The 18611-nt window shown below is 33.8% G+C and overlaps 1 protein-coding gene across 1 annotated transcript in view; it reads right to left on the reverse strand.

The window, feature by feature from the left end:
- SLCO1B1 (solute carrier organic anion transporter family member 1B1) overlaps nt 1-18611 on the reverse strand; it is a 109443-nt gene that overhangs the window by 15817 nt on the left and 75015 nt on the right. Inside the window, exons 13-15 of the mRNA XM_017888600.1 lie at nt 18205-18389; nt 15583-15605; nt 13491-13608 (exon numbers count right to left, since the gene is read on the reverse strand). Coding sequence (XP_017744089.1) covers nt 13491-13608; nt 15583-15605; nt 18205-18389 — 326 coding nt within the window. The remainder of the gene's footprint in view (nt 1-13490; nt 13609-15582; nt 15606-18204; nt 18390-18611) is intronic.

An 18611-nucleotide genomic window follows, 5' to 3' on the forward strand; every position in this document is an offset into this window, starting at 1 on the left:
TACCCAATGTTTTAAATCTTTGATATTTAACAAACTTCCCAAAATTAAATTATGAGTTATGAGTATGTCTTTTTCTGACCTAATTAATTTTTTAGATATTAGGTTTACTAAAGTCTAAAAATGGCATATTTGTTTTCTTTAGTACAAAAATCATACAGGAAGCACTGCCAAACATTAAATGGTGTTTGGCTTTCTTTGGACTCTATTTGTATAAATAAGTTATCGGTATATGTTCCAAAATAATGAGAAACTCCTAAAATTCTGATATGACTTAGTGTTATTCATAATTAAAATTGTTATGTAAAATTGTTGTATGTCACAGAATTAACAAAATTCCTAGTGAATTGTAGTTTTAATTGTGGCTTTCTTGATTTTGTTTTGTTTTTTTGAGATGGAGTCTTGCTCTGTTGCCCAGGCTGGAGTGCAGTGGTACAATCTCGGCTCACTGCAACCTCTGCCTCCTGGGTTCACACCATTCTCCTGCCTCAGTCTCCCGAGTAGCTGGGACTATAGATGCTCACCACTACACCCGGCTAATTTTTTGTATTCTTTAGTAGAGAAGGGGTTTCACTGTGTTAGCCAGGATGGTCTCGATCTCCTGACCTCGTAATCCACCTGCCTCGGCCTCCTATAGCGCTGGGATTACAGGTGTGAGCCACCGCGCCTGGCCAATAGTGGCTTTCTTAAGATTTTTTTTTATTCACAGATAATTGTTTTGTTTTGATCCTTTCCAAAAGGCAGTTTAGAATCAGATAGAGGACTCTGACAGGTACTCTTGAATGCAGGCCCCTGATAACTTTAGAAATTGTGCTATTGGAATAAAAGAAAAAAAAACACAAACTTCTAGGTCTCTCACAGAGTGCTGATATGTTAAACATTGCTAATTCATTTGTTTTTCAGAGTCAATAAACCTTTTTATTTTGAGTATTTACAACTTTAAGCAATTGAGTAAAGTATGCTCATGGAAGTAAACTTTGGAGCATATTGCTTTCCCTCTAACTAATTTCTCCAGAATTTAAAAACTATTTGTGAGTATTCTCAACTTATGGTAGTATACTTATTTGCATAAGTGCAATAAGAATATGTTTTTTCTTATAACAGGACCTAACTGGATAAACTGGTTATTTTACCAAGGCTTTAACTGGAATGGAATTCTTTCTTTGAGGAACAGAAGTTGACTTACAGATCCAATAAAATCCCTTGGGAAAAGCTGGCCTTATATCTTGTCTATGCATTCTCTGTACAGTGTTCCTGACCTGTGATAAGAATGCCCCTTTCTTCTTGGCACATTTTATCTAGGGGCCTTGAGAGGAGGAAAAATTACCCAACTCCTACAGGTATGTGATGGCACAAAATCACAGGTCAGGAACACTGTACAGAAAACCTGTGGGACATCAAGGCTTTAAAAATTAGAATATAATATTCCTTATAGGATAAAGTTTCAACATAGACTTTTATAAAAGAACCTATATGACAAATAATTATTCCTTTTGCTACTAACTCTGGGAAGAACTTCGCTTATATTATAGAGATTGAAAAAAGAAACAATAAAATCCCTTTTCTAAAACAAACCCCCTTCTTGCCTGGGGACTAGACTGTCTTTGCAGAACTAACAAATTAGCCAGAATACTAGAAATTATGATTTAGGAGCCATGTAGTTGAAGGCTGCAAGATTCTGACCCTACCCAAACTGCTCCTGAAGATAACATCACTATTGTAAAACCTAAGATCAGTACTTGAGACATTTTGTAGACAATGAACTTGACAGATCAGCTTGCACCACCCAGATAGATAAACTAGCTCATCTGGTCCCATGGCCTCCACTGAGAAACTGGCTTAGCACAAAAAAACAGCATGGACTTTCCATGATTTCACTTCTGACCTGACCAATCAGAACTCCTGAATCACTGGCCCTCTGTCCACCAAATTATCCTTAAAAATTTCAGTCCTCAAATTTTCAGAGACTGATTTGAGTAATAATAAAACTGGTCTTCTGTGTAGTCAGCTCTGCATAAATTACTCTTTCTTTATTGCAATTCTTCTGTCTTGATATATCAGTTCTGTTTAGGCAGTGAGCAAGGTGAACTCACTGGGCAGTTACACTTAAATAAAAGAACAGACTGATCTCATATTAACCACATAACAACAGACTGAAAGGAATTTGAAAAACAAGAACAAATCAATCCAAAAGCTAGCAGAAGACAATAAATAAAAAATATCAAAGCAGAATAAAATGAAATTGAGACAAACACATACAAAGGATTAATGAAACAAAAACTTGGTTCTTTGAAAAAATAAACACAATTGATAGACCACTAGCTTGATTAACCAAGAAAAAAAAAAAGCTTTAAATAAGCACAATCAGAAATGACAAAGGTATCATTATAATTGACACCACAGAAATAAAAGATTCTCAGAGAACACCATGAACATCTCTGCACACACAAACTAGAAACTAGAAAACCTAGAGGAAATGAATAGGTTCCTGGAAACACACAATCTTCCAAGATTGAACCACAAAGAAATTGTTATACTGAACAGACCAAAGACAAGTTACAAAATTAAATCAGTAATAAAATATGTAACAACAAAAAAAGGCCAGGAGAAGACAAATTAACAGCTGAAATTTTTCAGATGTACAAAATGGAGCTGGTATTAATCTTATGAAAACAATTCCAATCAAGGGAGACAGACTGTTTTCAAACTCATTCTACAAAACAAGTATCATTCTGATACCAAAATTTGGCAAGGACATACACACAAAAGAAAACTAAAGACCAATATCTCTTATGAACATAAACACAAAAGTCTTCAACATAATACTATAAAACCAAATGCAGCAGTAAATAAAAATGATAACATCACAATAAAGTGTATTTTATTCTTTGGATGCCAGAATGGTTCAATATATGCAAATCAATAAATATTATATGCCATATAAACAGAATTAAACACAAAAACCATGTGAATGTCTTTATAGACAGAGAAAATGTATTTGATAAAATTTAACATTGCTTCATGATAAAAAGCCTCAACAAACTAGACACTGAAGAAACATACCTCAAAATAATGAGCCATCTATGAGAAAACTATAGCCAACATCATATTGGAAAGGGAAATATAAATGGTTTGACTCTGTGTCCCCACTCTAATCTCACATTGAATTGTAATTCACAATGTTAGACATGGGGCCTGGTGGAGGTGATTCAATCATTAGGGGGCAGTTCTAAGGGTGGTTCCTAATGGTTTAGTACCATCCCCCTAATGCTGTCTCCTGGTAAAGTTCTCACAAGATATGGTTGTTTGAAAGTATGTAACACCTCCTCCTTTGCTCTCTCTTGCTGTCTACTGCCAACCATGTGAAGATGTGCCTGCTTCTTCTTCCACCTTCTTCCATGATTGTAAGCTTCCTGGGTCCTCCTAGCTATGCTTACTGTAGAGCCTGCAGAACTGTGAGCCAATTAAATCTCTTTTCTTATCAATTACCGAGTCTCAGGTAGTTCTTTATAGCTATTCAAGAATAGACTGATACAGAAATGTTGAAAGCATTTCCCCTAAGAACTGGACCAAGACAAGGATGTCCACTTTCACTGCTCTTATATCCTACCCAGAGAAATCCTGCAAGAAAAAGAAATAAAATGCATCCAAAGAGGGTATCAAATTATATGTATTCACTGAAGATGTAATCTCATACCTAGAAAACCCTAAAGATTCCACCTAAAGACTCCTAAATGACTTCAGTAAAGTTACAGAATATAAAATAAATGTATGAACTTTAGTTAAACATTTCTATACACCAATAATATTTAACCTGAGAACCAGATCAAGAACTCAATCCCATATACAATAGTCACACAAAAAATAAAATATCTAGGAATACATTTAACCAAGGAGGTGAAAGATATCTGCAAGGAGAAACACAAAACACTGATGAAATAAATCATAGATGACACAAACAGATGAAAAACCATTTCATGCTCATAGCTTGAAAAATCAATAGCATTAAAATGACTATATTGGCCAAAGCAATCTACAGGTTCAGTGCAATTTCTATTAAATTGCTAGTGCCATTTTTTTTTTTAAGAATTAAAACAATTCTAAAATTCATATGGAAACACACAAAAAGAGCCTAAACCTAAGCCATTCTAAACCTAAAGAATAAAGCAGGCCGGGCGTGGTGGCTCAAGCCTGTAATCCCAGCACTTTGGGAGGCCGAGGTGGATGGATCATGAGGTCAGGAGATCGAGACCATCCTGGCTAACCTGGTGAAACTCCGTCTCTACTAAAAAAATACAAAAAACTAGCCGGGCGAGGTGGCGGGCGCCTGTAGTCCCAGCTACTCGGGAGGCTGAGGCAGGAGAATGGCATGAACCTGGGAGGCGGAGCTTGCAGTGAGCTGAGATCCCGCCACTGCACTCCAGCATGGGCGACAGAGTGAGACTCCATCTCCAAAAAAAATAAATAAATAAAGCAGTGGCATCACTGCTTAACTTCAAATTATATTACAAGGCTATCATGACTAAAAGGGCATGGTACTGATATAAATATACACATATAGATCAATGGAACAGAGTAGAGAACCCAAAATAAAGCCACAAACCTATAACCAACTTATCTGTGACAAAGTTGAAAAAAATAAACAATGGGAAAATGACAATCTGTTCAATAATTGGTGCTAAGAAACCTGGCTAGCCATACACAGAAGAATAAATGTAAACACTTCCCTTTCACTATATACCAAAATTAACTGAACATGAATAAAAGGTATAAACGCAAGACCTGAAACTATGAAAATTCTAGAAGAAAATCTAAAAAAAAAAAATACTCTTCTGGACATTGGTTTAGGCTTAAAAGCAAACACAACAAAAACAAAAATAGACAAGAGACTTCATTATACTAAAGAGCTTCTGTGCAGCAAAAGAAACAATCAGCAGAGTAAATAGGCAACCTAGAGAATGGCAGAAAATATTTGCAAACCATGCATCCAACAAAAAACTAACACCCAGAATCTATAAGGACCTTACATTAATCAGCAAGAAAAAAATGAATGACTCGAAAATTAGGCAAAGGACATGAACAGACATTTTTCAAAAGAAGACATATAAGTGACCACAAACATAAAAAAATGCTCAACATCACTAATAAAAAAATGCACATAAGGCCGGGCGCGGTGGCTCAAGCCTGTAATCCCAGCACTTTGGGAGGCCGAGACGGGCGGATCATGAGGTCAGGAGATCGAGACCATCCTGGCTAACACGGTGAAACCCCGTCTCTACTAAAAAAATACAAAAAACTAGCCGGGCGAGGTGGCGGGCGCCTGTAGTCCCAGCTACTCGGGAGGCTGAGGCAGGAGAATGGCGTAAACCCGGGAGGCGGAGCTTGCAGTGAGCGGAGATCCGGCCACTGCACTCCAGCCTGGGCGACAGAGCGAGACTCCCCCTCAAAAAAAAAAAAAAAAAAAAAAAAAAAAAAAAAAAAAAAAGAAGCACATAAAACCATAATGAGTTGTCAAAATAATTATTAAAAGTCAAAATATTGATGTTGATGAGGATGCAGCAAAAGGCTATGCTTATATGTTGTTTGTGGGAATGTACACTAGTACAGTCATTATAAAAACAGTATGGAGATTTCTCAAAGAACTAAAAGTGGAACTACCATTTGACCCAACAATCCCAATACTGGGCTTTTACCCAAAGGAAAATACCAAAAAGACACCTACACTTGTATGTTTACTGCAGCACTTTTCAGAAAAGTAGCCATGGAATCAACCCGGGTGTCTATTGATAACAGATTGAATAAAGAAAATGTTGTACATGTAAATCATGGAATACTATGCAGCCATAAGAAGGAATGAAATAATGTTCTTTGCAGCAACCTCGATCTAGCTGGAGGCTATTACCTTAGTGGATTAATGCAAAAACAGAAGATCAAATACCACATATTCTCTCTTACAAGTAGAAGCTAAACAATGGTTACACATGCATATATCAATGGAAATATGAAACACTCGGGCTTCCAAAAGAGGGGAGTGAGAGAGGGAAGCAAAGGTTGAAAAGCAGTCTATTGGGTACTATGTTCACTATTTGAGTGATGGGTTCACTGTAACCCAATCGCCAACATTATACAATATACCCATGTAACAAATCTGCACATGTACCCCCTGAATCTATAATTTAAAAAAGAAATGGAAAGAATTATATTAACTGTAAATATAGCAGATTAAAGCAAGGAAGTTATCGGGGATTTAAAAACTGCTCCACATAATAATAAAGGAGTCAATTCTCTTATTACCTTTTAAAAAGACCTAACAGTCATGAACCTGTAGGTACCTAAATTTAGTGTCAAAATACATAAGAAAAAATGATAAAAATGCAAGGAGAAATAAAGTAAGTCCACACATAATGATCTCAATAGGTTCTTGGAAACCAAATTTAAGTGAAATGATGTAATGTATAATGAAACCAATTTTACCATAGGCTAATTTATATAAGAGTTAGTTACTATTATATATACTATGTTGTTTCACTTAATGTCAGTTTCCAAGAATATATTGATGATGATGAGTGAGGACTTACTGAAGATTAATACACTACTACAGAAATAAACATCCTTTATCAGAAATGAACATATTTAGCAGGCAAAAATCATTAAGGACATAGTTGAACACAATAAAACCATCAATCAATGGTATGTAATGGCCATCTGTAGAATACTTTATTCAACAACAACAGAATACATGTTCTTCTGAAGCTCATATGGAATATTCATCAAGATAAACCACATTTTGTGCTACAAAACATATCTGAACAAATTTCAAAGAATAGAAATCATACAACGTCTACCACGGAATTAAATTAGAGGTCAACAACAGGGAGATACCTGGAAAATCTCAAAATATTTGAAGATTGAAAAATAGATTTTAAATAAAACATGGGTCAAAAAATTCAAAAATAGTTTGAATTAAATGGAAATGAAAATATAACATCATAATTTGTGGAATGCAGCAAAAGCATTACTTAGAGAAAATTTATAGTATTAATGTATATATTAGAAATGAAGAGAGCTCTGAGATTCATCATCTAAGGTTTTACCTTGGTAAACTAGAAAAGAAGAGCAAACTAAATACAAAGTAAGCAGAAGAAGAGAATACAAATTAGAGCAGGAGTCAATGCAATTGTCAACAGGACATTTATAGAGAAAAATCAACACAACCAAAAGGTGTTCCTTTGAAAAGAACAATGAAATTGATGAGCCTCTTGATAGGCTAAGATTTTTAAAAGTTGACAAAAATCACTGATGCTTGAAATGAAATGCTGAACATTGCTGCAGATTATACAGATATTCAAAGGATAAAAAAAGGAGTACTATGAACAACACTAGGCCCACAATTTTAATAATCTGTGTCCTTGAAAGACACAATCTATTCAAAATCACACAAGAGGAAATAGACAATCTGAACAGGTCTATGTGTATTAAGGAAATGAATCAATATCTAATAACCTTCTAAAACAGAAAGCATCAAATTAAGATAGGTTCATTGGTGAATTCTATCAAACACTTAAGCATGAAATTATACCAAATCATTACAATCTTCTTCAGATGACAGCAGCGTCAGAAGTACTTCCTATTTCATTCTGTAAGGTTAGCATTATCCTATTACCAAAATCAGATAAAGACATTACAAGAAAAGAATACTACAGAGGGCCAGGCATGGTGGCTCCCACCTGTAATCCCAGCACTTTGAGAGACCGAGGCGGGTGGATCACCTGAGGTCAGGAGTTCGAGAACAGCTTGACCAACATGGAGAAACCCCATCTCTACTAAAAGTACAAAATTAGCCAGGCGTGGTGGTGCATGCCTGTAATCCCAGCTACTTGGGAGGCTGAGGCAGGAGAATCACTTGAACTTGGGAGGCGGAGGTTGTGGTGAGCCAAGATTGTCCCAATTCCGTAAAAGCGGGGCAACAAGAACAAAATCCTGTCAAAAAAAAAAAAAAAAAAAAAAAAAAAAAGAATACTACAGGAAAACTTCTCTCATGAACATAGATGTGAAAATTTAAAAAAAAATCAGATTGAATCCAACAATGTATAAATATAGTATACATCATGACTAAGTGGGATTTCCCTCAGGTTTCCAAGACTGGTTCAACATTCAAAATCAGTTCTTACAATTCATTACATCAACAGGCTAAAGAAGAATAAAAAAATGACACGATCACATCAATAGATCTAGAAAAATGCATTTGCAAAATCAAACACTCATTTATAATAAAAACTCCCATTAAACTTGGAATAGAGGAGAACCTCCTCAAATTGATCAAAAATATCTACCAAAACCCTACATTTGACTTCATGCCTAATAGTGAGAAACTCAAAGTCTTCCCACTAAGGTCAGGAATAAGTCAAACACATCCCCTCTCACCACTGTTTTTCAACATGGTACTGGAAGTCAGAACTAATGTAATTTTAAAAAGGAAAAGAAAATGAAATGTATATAGATTGAAAAGGAAGAAATAAAACTGTCTTTGGTTGCAATATGACATAATTGTCTAGGTAGAAAGTTTAAAATAACAGACAAAAACACATCTGGAACTAATAAGCAATTATTGCAAGGTTTCAGGACACAGGATCTGGGGTAATATAACAAGATCAAACATTTTCATATATATCAGCAGAGAAACATGAAACTTGGAAGCCATCAAGATGTCCTTCAGTAGGTGAATATATAAAGAAACTGTTATACACCTAGACAATGGAATATTATTTAACGATAAAAAGAAATGAGTTATCAAGCAATTAAAACACTTGGAGGAAAATTAAATGCATGCGATTAAGTTAAATAAGCTAGTCTAAAAATGCTATATACTGTATGATTCTGGAAAAGGCAAAACTATGAAAACAGTGAAAAGCACAGTGGTCTCCAGGGGTTTTAGAGGAGGAAGGAATGAATAGGCAGAGCAGGGGATTTTTAGGGCAGAGAAACTATTTTGCATAATACTGTAATGGTGGATATATGTCATTATACATTTGTCCAAACCCATAGAAAGTACAATGTCAAGAGTGAAACCTAATGTACACTGTGAACTCTGGGAGATAAAGATGTGTTAATGTTGTTTCATCGTTTGTAACAAGTGTATCACCCTTTGTTGGGAGATATTGATAGTGGGACAGGCTATGCATGTGTGGGGCAGGTGGTATGTGGGAAATCTCTGTAATTCTCCTCAATTTTACTGTGATCCTAAAACTGCTCTAAAAATAAAAGTTTATTTAAAAGATTCATAAGATAACAATTTAACCTTTTATGTATTCATTGGTAAATGCACTGCTGTTTTTTTTTTTTTAATTCCACTTTACACAATTAAGCAATGAACACAAGTGACCAAAAGGAAAGTGATAAGGGCCATGAGTTAGCTACAATATGGTAAGTCCCAAAGAGGGTTGGTCATTTCCAGCTGGTTGGAATGGTGTGAACTTTAAGAAAGAAAGGGGTGTGTGAGCTAAGCACGGAGCATTTCCTGGCAGTTACAAGCCTAATACTTAGTTGGCTAAAATCAAGGTGTCGGAAGGGCTGTATTCCTTTCCGGGACCTCTAGGAAATAAGCTGTTTCTTTGCTTTTTCTCACTTCTAGAGGCCACCTACATTCCTTGGCTCTTGGCCTCTTTCTTCCATCTTCAAAGCAACAATAGAATGAGTCCTTCTCATATGACATCCTTCTGACCTCCTCTTTTTACTTTTTAGGATATTTGTGGTTACATTGGGCCCAACCAAATAATTTTCTTATCTTGAGTTCAGCTAATTTGCAAACTTATTCCATCTGCAACCTGAACATAGTGTAATTACAGATTCCAGGGATTAAGACAAGATATTTAAAGAATCCACAGAGAAGTGAGGTTACCTTAAAGGAACAAGAAAACAGACAATAGCTAACTTATCAGGAGTAAAATGAAACTTAGAGGACAATAGAATAATATCTTCAATCTGACAAGAGAAAATAATTGTCAATTTAGAATTCCATACCTTGTATATTTCTTTTAAGTATACAGTTGAACTAACGTTCTTTCCTGAGAAATTAAAATTGGCAATTTGCCACTAAAGAGCTCACTGAAAGACATTTTTAAAAATCTACTTTAATCAGAAGGAAAATGACCCTAGATGGAATCGGACATTCAAGAAGAAATCAGAGAAAATAAAATGATAAATATGTCGAGATGTACAAAGACTGACCCCTTAAATCTTAATGTCTTGGGATGAGCATAAATTAAAGTACACAAGAATAACATATATATTATATATCTATCTTATATATGCATATATATGCATATTAAATATATATAGCACATATATAACTATATAATGTTATCACAATGGTCTTTGCAGTATATTAAAAATTTGGATACTATAACACTTATTCCACAAGAAGAATGCATTAATAAATCAATTAACATAAAAAATTTAAAAATTTCACTTTAGTTCTAACTAAATCTTTACTGAACAAAAGGAACTAGTATGGCTTAAAATAGTTTTAGGGTCTTTTATACTCAAACCATTATAAAGCCATCTCAAAATGTTACATGAATACTTGAAGTTGTGGTCATTGCTTTGGGGAAATTCTGAGGAGCATCTTGCCAGGTGTTCTGGAAATAAATAATGATTTCAATAAAAAATGAACACATTCTTAAAAAAAGTCATTAAGATAAATTTATGAAGTTTTCATTTGTAATTTCTTTTCATTCTCCCATTTTATGAGAAATTTTCTATCATTAATATTTAAATAAATTTATGAGAATGCCTATGGGGTACAATTCTGGAAAAAGCTGGATCATTTTATCCACTGGGGATTTTAGATAGTGGATTTACACATTAAATGGAAGGAAGTCTTTTTGGTAAATCTGATGCTAGGTCTTTACTCCAGAGATGTATCCTGAACTAATAAACTTCCTCCACTTTCACATAAATGATAGCATGCTCCATACACATTCTTCATGGTTCTTTTTTTCCATATAAAAATATGTCTTGAAGAAGATTCCATATTAGTAAACAAATAATTTTTTCTTCTTTTTTCAAGACATCAGACTATTCATTTTCCTGCAGGTAGAACTATTTATTTAATTACTCCCTTATCAAGAGATATTTAAGTTGCTTCCAATATTTTGCCATCATAAACAATGTTGCCATACACATGTATGTAATCTTATATATGTGCCATTTTATCTATTTGGGAGTACAGCTATCTGTAGGATAAATTTCTAGAAGTTTGCTGCTGGCTCAAAGTTCTGTACTTTTGCCAATACAATGTCTACTTAACATTTTTGATTGTTGACAATCTGAGTGAGTTTTAATAGCAATCCTATCATTATCAATTAATTTGAGCATCTTTTTATATATTTAATAGCCATTAGTGATTATTTTCTTTGGGAGCTATTTGATTTTTTTAATAGAACCTACTTTTTACAGAAATTTTAGATTTACAGAAAAACTGTACAGAAAGTATGAAGAAGTCCCATATACTCCCCACCTCACACACACAGTTTCCCCTATCATTAATAGTTTGTATTATTTTGTATTAGTGTGGTAACTTTGTTACAATTGATGAACCAGTATGAATACATTGTTAGTAAGTTCGTATTTTAGATTAGAGTTTGCTTTTTATGTGGTTTGTCTGTTGTATGTGTATGGATCCACAGGTTTGACAAATACATAACATCATGTATCCAACATTATAAAATCATATAAAATCATTTCACCACCCTTAAAATGCCCTGTGCTCCACCTACTCATCCCTGTCTTCTCCCCACTGAGCTCCAAGCAACCACTGATCTTTAACTGTCTTCATAGTTTGGCCTTTTACAAAAGGTTATATAGTTAGAATAATAAAGTCAGAAGCTTCTTTAATTTTTTTGTTAATTTTTTTTTCTTTTTTGAGACAGAGTCTCACTCTGTCAGCCAGGCTAGAGAGGAGTGGCATGATCTTGGCTTACTGCAACCTCTGCCTCCTGGGTTCAAGGGATTCTTGTGCTTTAGCCTCCCAAGTAGCTGAAATTACAGATGTGCACCACCGTACCTGGCTAATTTTTGTATTTTTAGTGGAGACAGGGCTTTGCCATGTTATACAAGCTGGTCTTGAAATCCTGGCCTCATGGATCCTCCCACCTCGGCCTCTCAAAGTGCCTGGATTACAGGCGTGGGTCACTGCACCAGGCTCAGAAGCTTCTTTAGACTGCCTTCTTTCACTTAGCTACACGCATTTAGTTTCTTTCTTGTCTTTTTCTAAGTTGACAGGTCACTTTTTTTTATTGTTGAATAATTTTCTATTGTATGAACGTACCCCAATTTGGCTGTCCATTCACCTACTGAAAGACATCTTGCTTGCTTCCATTTTTTTCATATTCAAGTGCAGGTTTTTGTGGGAACATGTTTTCATCTAACTTAGGTAAATACTTAGACACATGATTACTTAACCATATCATAAGCCCATGTTTTCCTTTGTAAGAAATTCCAGACTGTCTTCCAGCATGGCTCTACTATGTTTTACATTTTCACCAGCAATGAAAGAAAAAATGAAAGGAAATTCCTGTTGTTTTGCATCTTTGCCAGCATTGGATGTTGTTTTGCTGATTTTAAGAGTTCCTTATATAGTGAGGATATTTGCTTGTGTCTGTGTTACAAGTTGCAAATTATTCTCCTAATTTATATTTTCACTTTGAAATTTGCTTTTAAAAGTTTAATGATGCAGATTTTATAAATTTTTTGTCCTTTTTTCTATTATAGTTTTGGGCATTTGGGTCATACTTAGTTTCTGTTTCGTAGATAATTGAAAGAAATTATACTATGAGTTTTAATACATGTAGTTTCACATTTCAAAGTGTATAATTTGTGAATATATGAATTTGAAATTACTTTTTTTTAAAGAGGTAAAGTATAATTATAGCATTTTGTTTTTCCAGATGCCCATGCAGTTATCTTCATGTCACTTATGGAATATCTCTCCCTGTGAATAGAGTAATATAGAAACATATTTTCCCTTTTTTTCTTAATTGACATATGTCCAGAGTCCAAGCTAGTCATTCTGTGTCTTTCTAGAGAAGTCAGAGGCAATTGAATACACACACACACACACACACACACATATATATATTTACATTTGTATATTTATCCTTATATATACTAACATGAAGAGAATTTTGGAAATAAAAAACATTCACATACAAATCCTAGCCATTTTCTATTATCTCTAATTTTTGACAAGTTGGTTATTATCCTTGAATCATAGTTTCTTCATATATAACAGAATAGAAGAAAATATCCATGTCCTATAGTTTCTATGAGTACTAAAATGAGATACCAGATTGCTTGATACCATACTGCATGCAAAGTAAGTTTTCATTAAATGGTGGCTATCACTATTAATATTATTATATAATGAAAATGAAATTCCTTAGGAATTAATATAGTCAAAGAGAAATTAATGAAATATATTTATGACAACTTACGAAAATAATGTGGAATTATATATCCTACATGACCCACGTGTGCCACAGTTGTTGGTGGACCACTTCATACATGTTTTATCAATCAGAGCCCCAAAATATATTGGAGCTAGAATTCCTCCTGTAATAGGAGAAGAGAGGATGTCAGTCCAGGGAACATATTTTAAATGTAACTGCATGGTATTCCACATTGATACATTTTGATTAAATAAACGTTTAAAAATTTGGAGGATTTATTTATTATTTTGTTCTGCATCTACCCAATAATAAAGGTTATTTGAAATCTCAAAGACCCAAATCATGTAGTAATGTCATTGATGCCTTCTACCCACTTGTACCCTCCCTACATACATGCCTATACACTCACTCTGTTCTTGTGGTAGCAATTAACTTAAGCCTGAATGGTAAAAAGGAGAATGTTGTTAGTAAAACCGGGAAGTTATGTTGGTTAATATGGGATTTTTCTTAGGCAAAGAAACCTGAAATGGAGGAGAATTACAATTTTATGGGGAAAGGAAAAGATCATGGCTCAACTGCTGTAAAGGCAGACTTTTCCTTTTTTTTTTTAACACTATTTTAAGAGAATTTAAAAGTGAGTGCTTCATCAGAACCCCCTCCCCAGATAAGTATAGGCTGAGCTTCAGAGAGTGCTTAGCTTTTGGCAGGCTGTACTTTTTTCTGGGCTCAGATGTCTAATTCCCACTTATTGATGTCATTAGAGGTCATAGTCCAGTGATTTTCTACTAATTGATTTTGTGCATTTGTAAATACCTCCTGAAGCAGCTTAGGCTAAGTGAGGGCTTGTGGTACTAAATTTTGTTTGTGTTAGTGTTCTGATCACAATGATGCATAAGGTTTCAGTGGTCTTTTTTTGGTTAATTTTTATTTGGAGCTCATGATTTTGCAGAATTCATGGACAGATATGCTGTTTATATAATAAATTGTTTATATAATAAGTCTCCATCTGCTTCCACTGCTGTTTTAATGAACTCTGAGATTGATTCCTGGTTCTAGGCAAAAGTAATTTGATAAAGAATTTTAGGGACATGCCAGTAGAGAACTATCCTTCAGATGGTGCAACTGAAGTATTCATAACTTTACTTTGTTCTTTTTTGTACTGTGGTGAATAATTTTCAGAATTTATTTTGTCATGGAAAAATGACAGTGATAGATGTATCACAATTTTACTTATTCCATTTAGTTTTCATCAGTCTTAATTTTTGAGAGTGAGAAATCTTAAAATGACAAGGGATTGAGGCCAATGTATCTGAAAAAACCTGGTATTGAGGAAATGGGTGAGAAATTTTCAGGTTTCAAAATCACAGCCACCCTTTGAAAATGAAAATATATGCTAACAATTTATTTTCCCCACATAATGCCACTGATTTGAACAAATGTAATGGATTGTTTTAAGTAACAAACTTGGTCCTAATCACTACAATTTTAAAACTCATAACCTATTTTCTAAATGACTTTTTCACTATATAGACCTTCCACAATTTACACGTTTATTGCATTCAAGACAATTGTTTGTGAACTGGAAGTTTTGTACTACATGCGTATTTCTTCCATAGGTGCATTAGGTTCCATCGTGCCACAGATTGGATACATCGAAATAGGATACGCAGAATTAGAATGGTGAAACTCATTTTTTTTCCTATTTTCTATTGCTAAAAAAAAAAATTTGCTCCATTCTCTTGGTCTCATTTCTACATATCAAAAGGAGTACTAACAACCCAGGTGTTACTTTAAGCTTTTGTCACTCATGTTCTAGCAGTGAGGCATCCCCATTGAATCTGAAGGTAGAAAACTGCCAGGATGTACAGAGTCTGGGAGATTAGAGACACACGAAAGGGAAGGGTGGGAAGAAAACCAATGGAATACTATAGCATCTCATCTCCTCTGTTTTATTTCCTGTATATTTCTTCTTTTTAACTTTGAGGATTTGTGACTTTATCATCAAATATGCTTCTTGGACAATTTCTTCATTGTAATTTGGCCATAGCCTGGCCAGATTTCCATGCTTCCCAAGCTAGCTTTAGGCCTTGCCTAAATCATGCCTCAGTTTAGAAGTTAGGCCCTTCACTCTGCCTACCGGGAGGAAATATTCTTATTTTTCTGAAAAAAAGAAAAATTTGGAGGACCATCTACGTTTGTGTTTGAAAGAGTGTAATATAAATACAATAATTCCTTAGTCTTAACAGATTAACTTTACGTATAATTAACAATTGAATTCTCTTTTAGGTCACTCAATTTTACTCTGTCTCTTATTGTTTTTATTTATCACAAAATAGAAACGATACTAATTTTATTTACTATCACAATGAAAGATTCATTACATTCAGTCTTCAAGCCTTGACATTTATATTTATAACTTAAATTTAATATATGTGCTGTATATATATTATATATATATTTTTTTTTTTTTTTTTTCATCAATACCTAGCGGCTCGTATAACCATGAGTGAGGAAACCCAGTGCAAGTGATTTTCATTCAGGTTGGAACAATTCTGAAACACAGATAAAGGCAAAGAAACATTAAATATCATTAAAATATCAAAATGAAACAACATTAAAGCCTTCTCCTGTGTTGTTTTCTTCATGATAGAATTAAGCTCTCAGTTGAATGGCGCCATTATATAAAGTTATATTTTAATTGTTTTAAAAGGCAAACACTTCAGCAATAATAACAGTTATTACCTTATTTATTCAATGCATCATGATGTCAAGATGGCTTTTCTATCTCTTCATTCAGGTTACTCAAAGGACTTTCAATGCATAATATCTGAACTAGTATCTCTTAACTATTTTCTCATTTTTTTCTATTTTCTTAATTCTGGTTTATTTATCTTTCTAGTGCTTCACACTTACTTTGTATATTTACTCACTTATTTGCTTATTGTTTTTTCTGCTACGTACATTCATTCCTTCATTCCCCACCCACACTAAAAACTAATAAAGTTCTATCACTTTTGTTCACAGTGGCATCCTCAGTGCATACAACTGTGCCTGACACACAAAATGAATACATATTGAATAAATGGATGTCCTTCTGCCCACTTAATCAAGTTTAAAAAATAGCTTTACAGTCTAAGCATTAGAAAATTATTAACAAATTGAAATTTATATTTTTGTTCTGTAGTCATAGTCACAAAATGCTTCTTTCAATAAAATCAAAGGCTAGTGAGAGTTAAATATTTTTGACAAGTTGTAATGCTGATTTAATCAGTTTCTGAAATAGATATGATATTGTTATCATCAATGATGGAACAGTGTTTTTTAAAACTCATGAGTTTAAAATAAAAAGCTAAAACCTGTTGATATGCAAACTATTGTTGAATTTTAAGGTATTTTTAGTATGTTAATGATTTAATTGGGCAAATATGAAAGACTTCTTTTGAGTAGACAACATTTTATATTGAGATGGAGCTATATCTGTGGAATATTTAGTATAAATAATTTGATAAGATTTGCAGTCAGAGTCAAAATTAAACAACTGTAAATTCAAATTACAAGTTGATATTAATGATAACAAATGTTAAAATGTTTTTGCTTTTTTCATCTCTACTATGTCATGCTGTTTGCTGACAGTGAACTTGTGATCAACTATGTAGGTTTTAAAAGTACAATTGAATGTTAACCCAGATCACTATACTTACACACGTATATTTTTAAGATCTTAGACCAATTATTTACATGTTATCAGTTTTAGGTGATTGAATCAACTTGGCCAGTAGGACATGCATTCCCTGCACCCTGCCTAACTCTCCAATCTTATCATGTGTCACAACCACTCATTCAGTATGTTTCAATCTGCCAGCTTCTTTCCATTTCTCAAACACATCAGCTCTTTCCTGTGTTAAGGCGTCAGCACCCAGACCTTCTCCCGGAAACCCTTTGATTTGGCTTTTTCTTTAGACCTTTAGAATAAATGTTACTTATTTTGAGATGTACTCTGATTCCTCTTCTTCACAGCTGCCCCCCCACCCAACCCTAAATTAACTTTCCCTTTTGAATCTTTCTTTTTAGGGAAATCTTTTTCCTGATGAGGACTCAGAACAATTTATAAATATGTTTTGATTTTAAGATTATTTATCTCACACCAGTCTTTCCTGTAATTTTGAAAGTTGTATGACAACAAGTATCTTATTGGCTTCATTTACCATATAATATTCATCAAGCATTGTATCTTTTCTAATGAACCAAGAAAAGAATGAATTCTTCTGTGGATTTTCTTATTTTTCTACAAGGATATTATAAAAGTCATGCTGTGTGTGGATTAAAAGCTTTGGAATGTTATTATCAAATGGAGCATATTTTCTATGTAGTTTTCAAATGCTTTATTTTAGTGAAATCAATAGATTTACCCTGACAGACCCATTAGGATGCAAGGCAACTCAAAATTCAAAAGGTTCTTTTAGAATCCTAGGGAGATTCTTTTACAACTGAGGCAATTGCCGATCTATGTCATCAGCTTCTTAGTAAGAGAAGAAAGTATGGAATCTGGACTTCTTAATGGAAAAATTAGAGGCAAAATTATTAATTATGGCCTTGAGAGTTCATAGTAATTTTAATAAAATGAATTCTCAGAAAATTAAAATTTGACAAAATATGAATTTGAATCCCAGTATATTATGTAAAAATATGCATATCATTAGGTCATTAGGTGTGTTTATAGTCTCATGCATATGAAAATGTTTTTAAAAGTCATACTTACTTAACAATCAGCATGAAATATGAGGTGCCTCCAAGTGCAGAGAAAAATAAATTCAAGACTTGTATTGCAACAAAAAAGTAAAATTTCGTTATACAAGCATCACCTCTTGGGCATTCACCCAAATGGGCTGAGTGATTTCTGTTCTGGAGACCAGTTACTTCCAAACAACTACAGTTATGAAACACCTGAAATGTTGTGTATAAAATATGACATAAGAAATTTGGAAGACACAACAGTGCTGCAAATACATTGCATTATATCCAGTGAAGTCTCACTTGTTCAAACTAATATATTTACAGTTTATGAAGATTCTAAAAATACAGTTGCTGAACAGATAAAATGTAAAATAGTTTTTTGGATTTCTTTCTATATAAGAAAATGTAATTCATGATTGACATTTAGTTCAT

Source organism: Rhinopithecus bieti, unplaced genomic scaffold (assembly GCF_001698545.2).
Source record: "Rhinopithecus bieti isolate Rb0 unplaced genomic scaffold, ASM169854v2 scaffold_15769, whole genome shotgun sequence".
Taxonomy (NCBI): domain Eukaryota; kingdom Metazoa; phylum Chordata; class Mammalia; order Primates; family Cercopithecidae; genus Rhinopithecus; species Rhinopithecus bieti.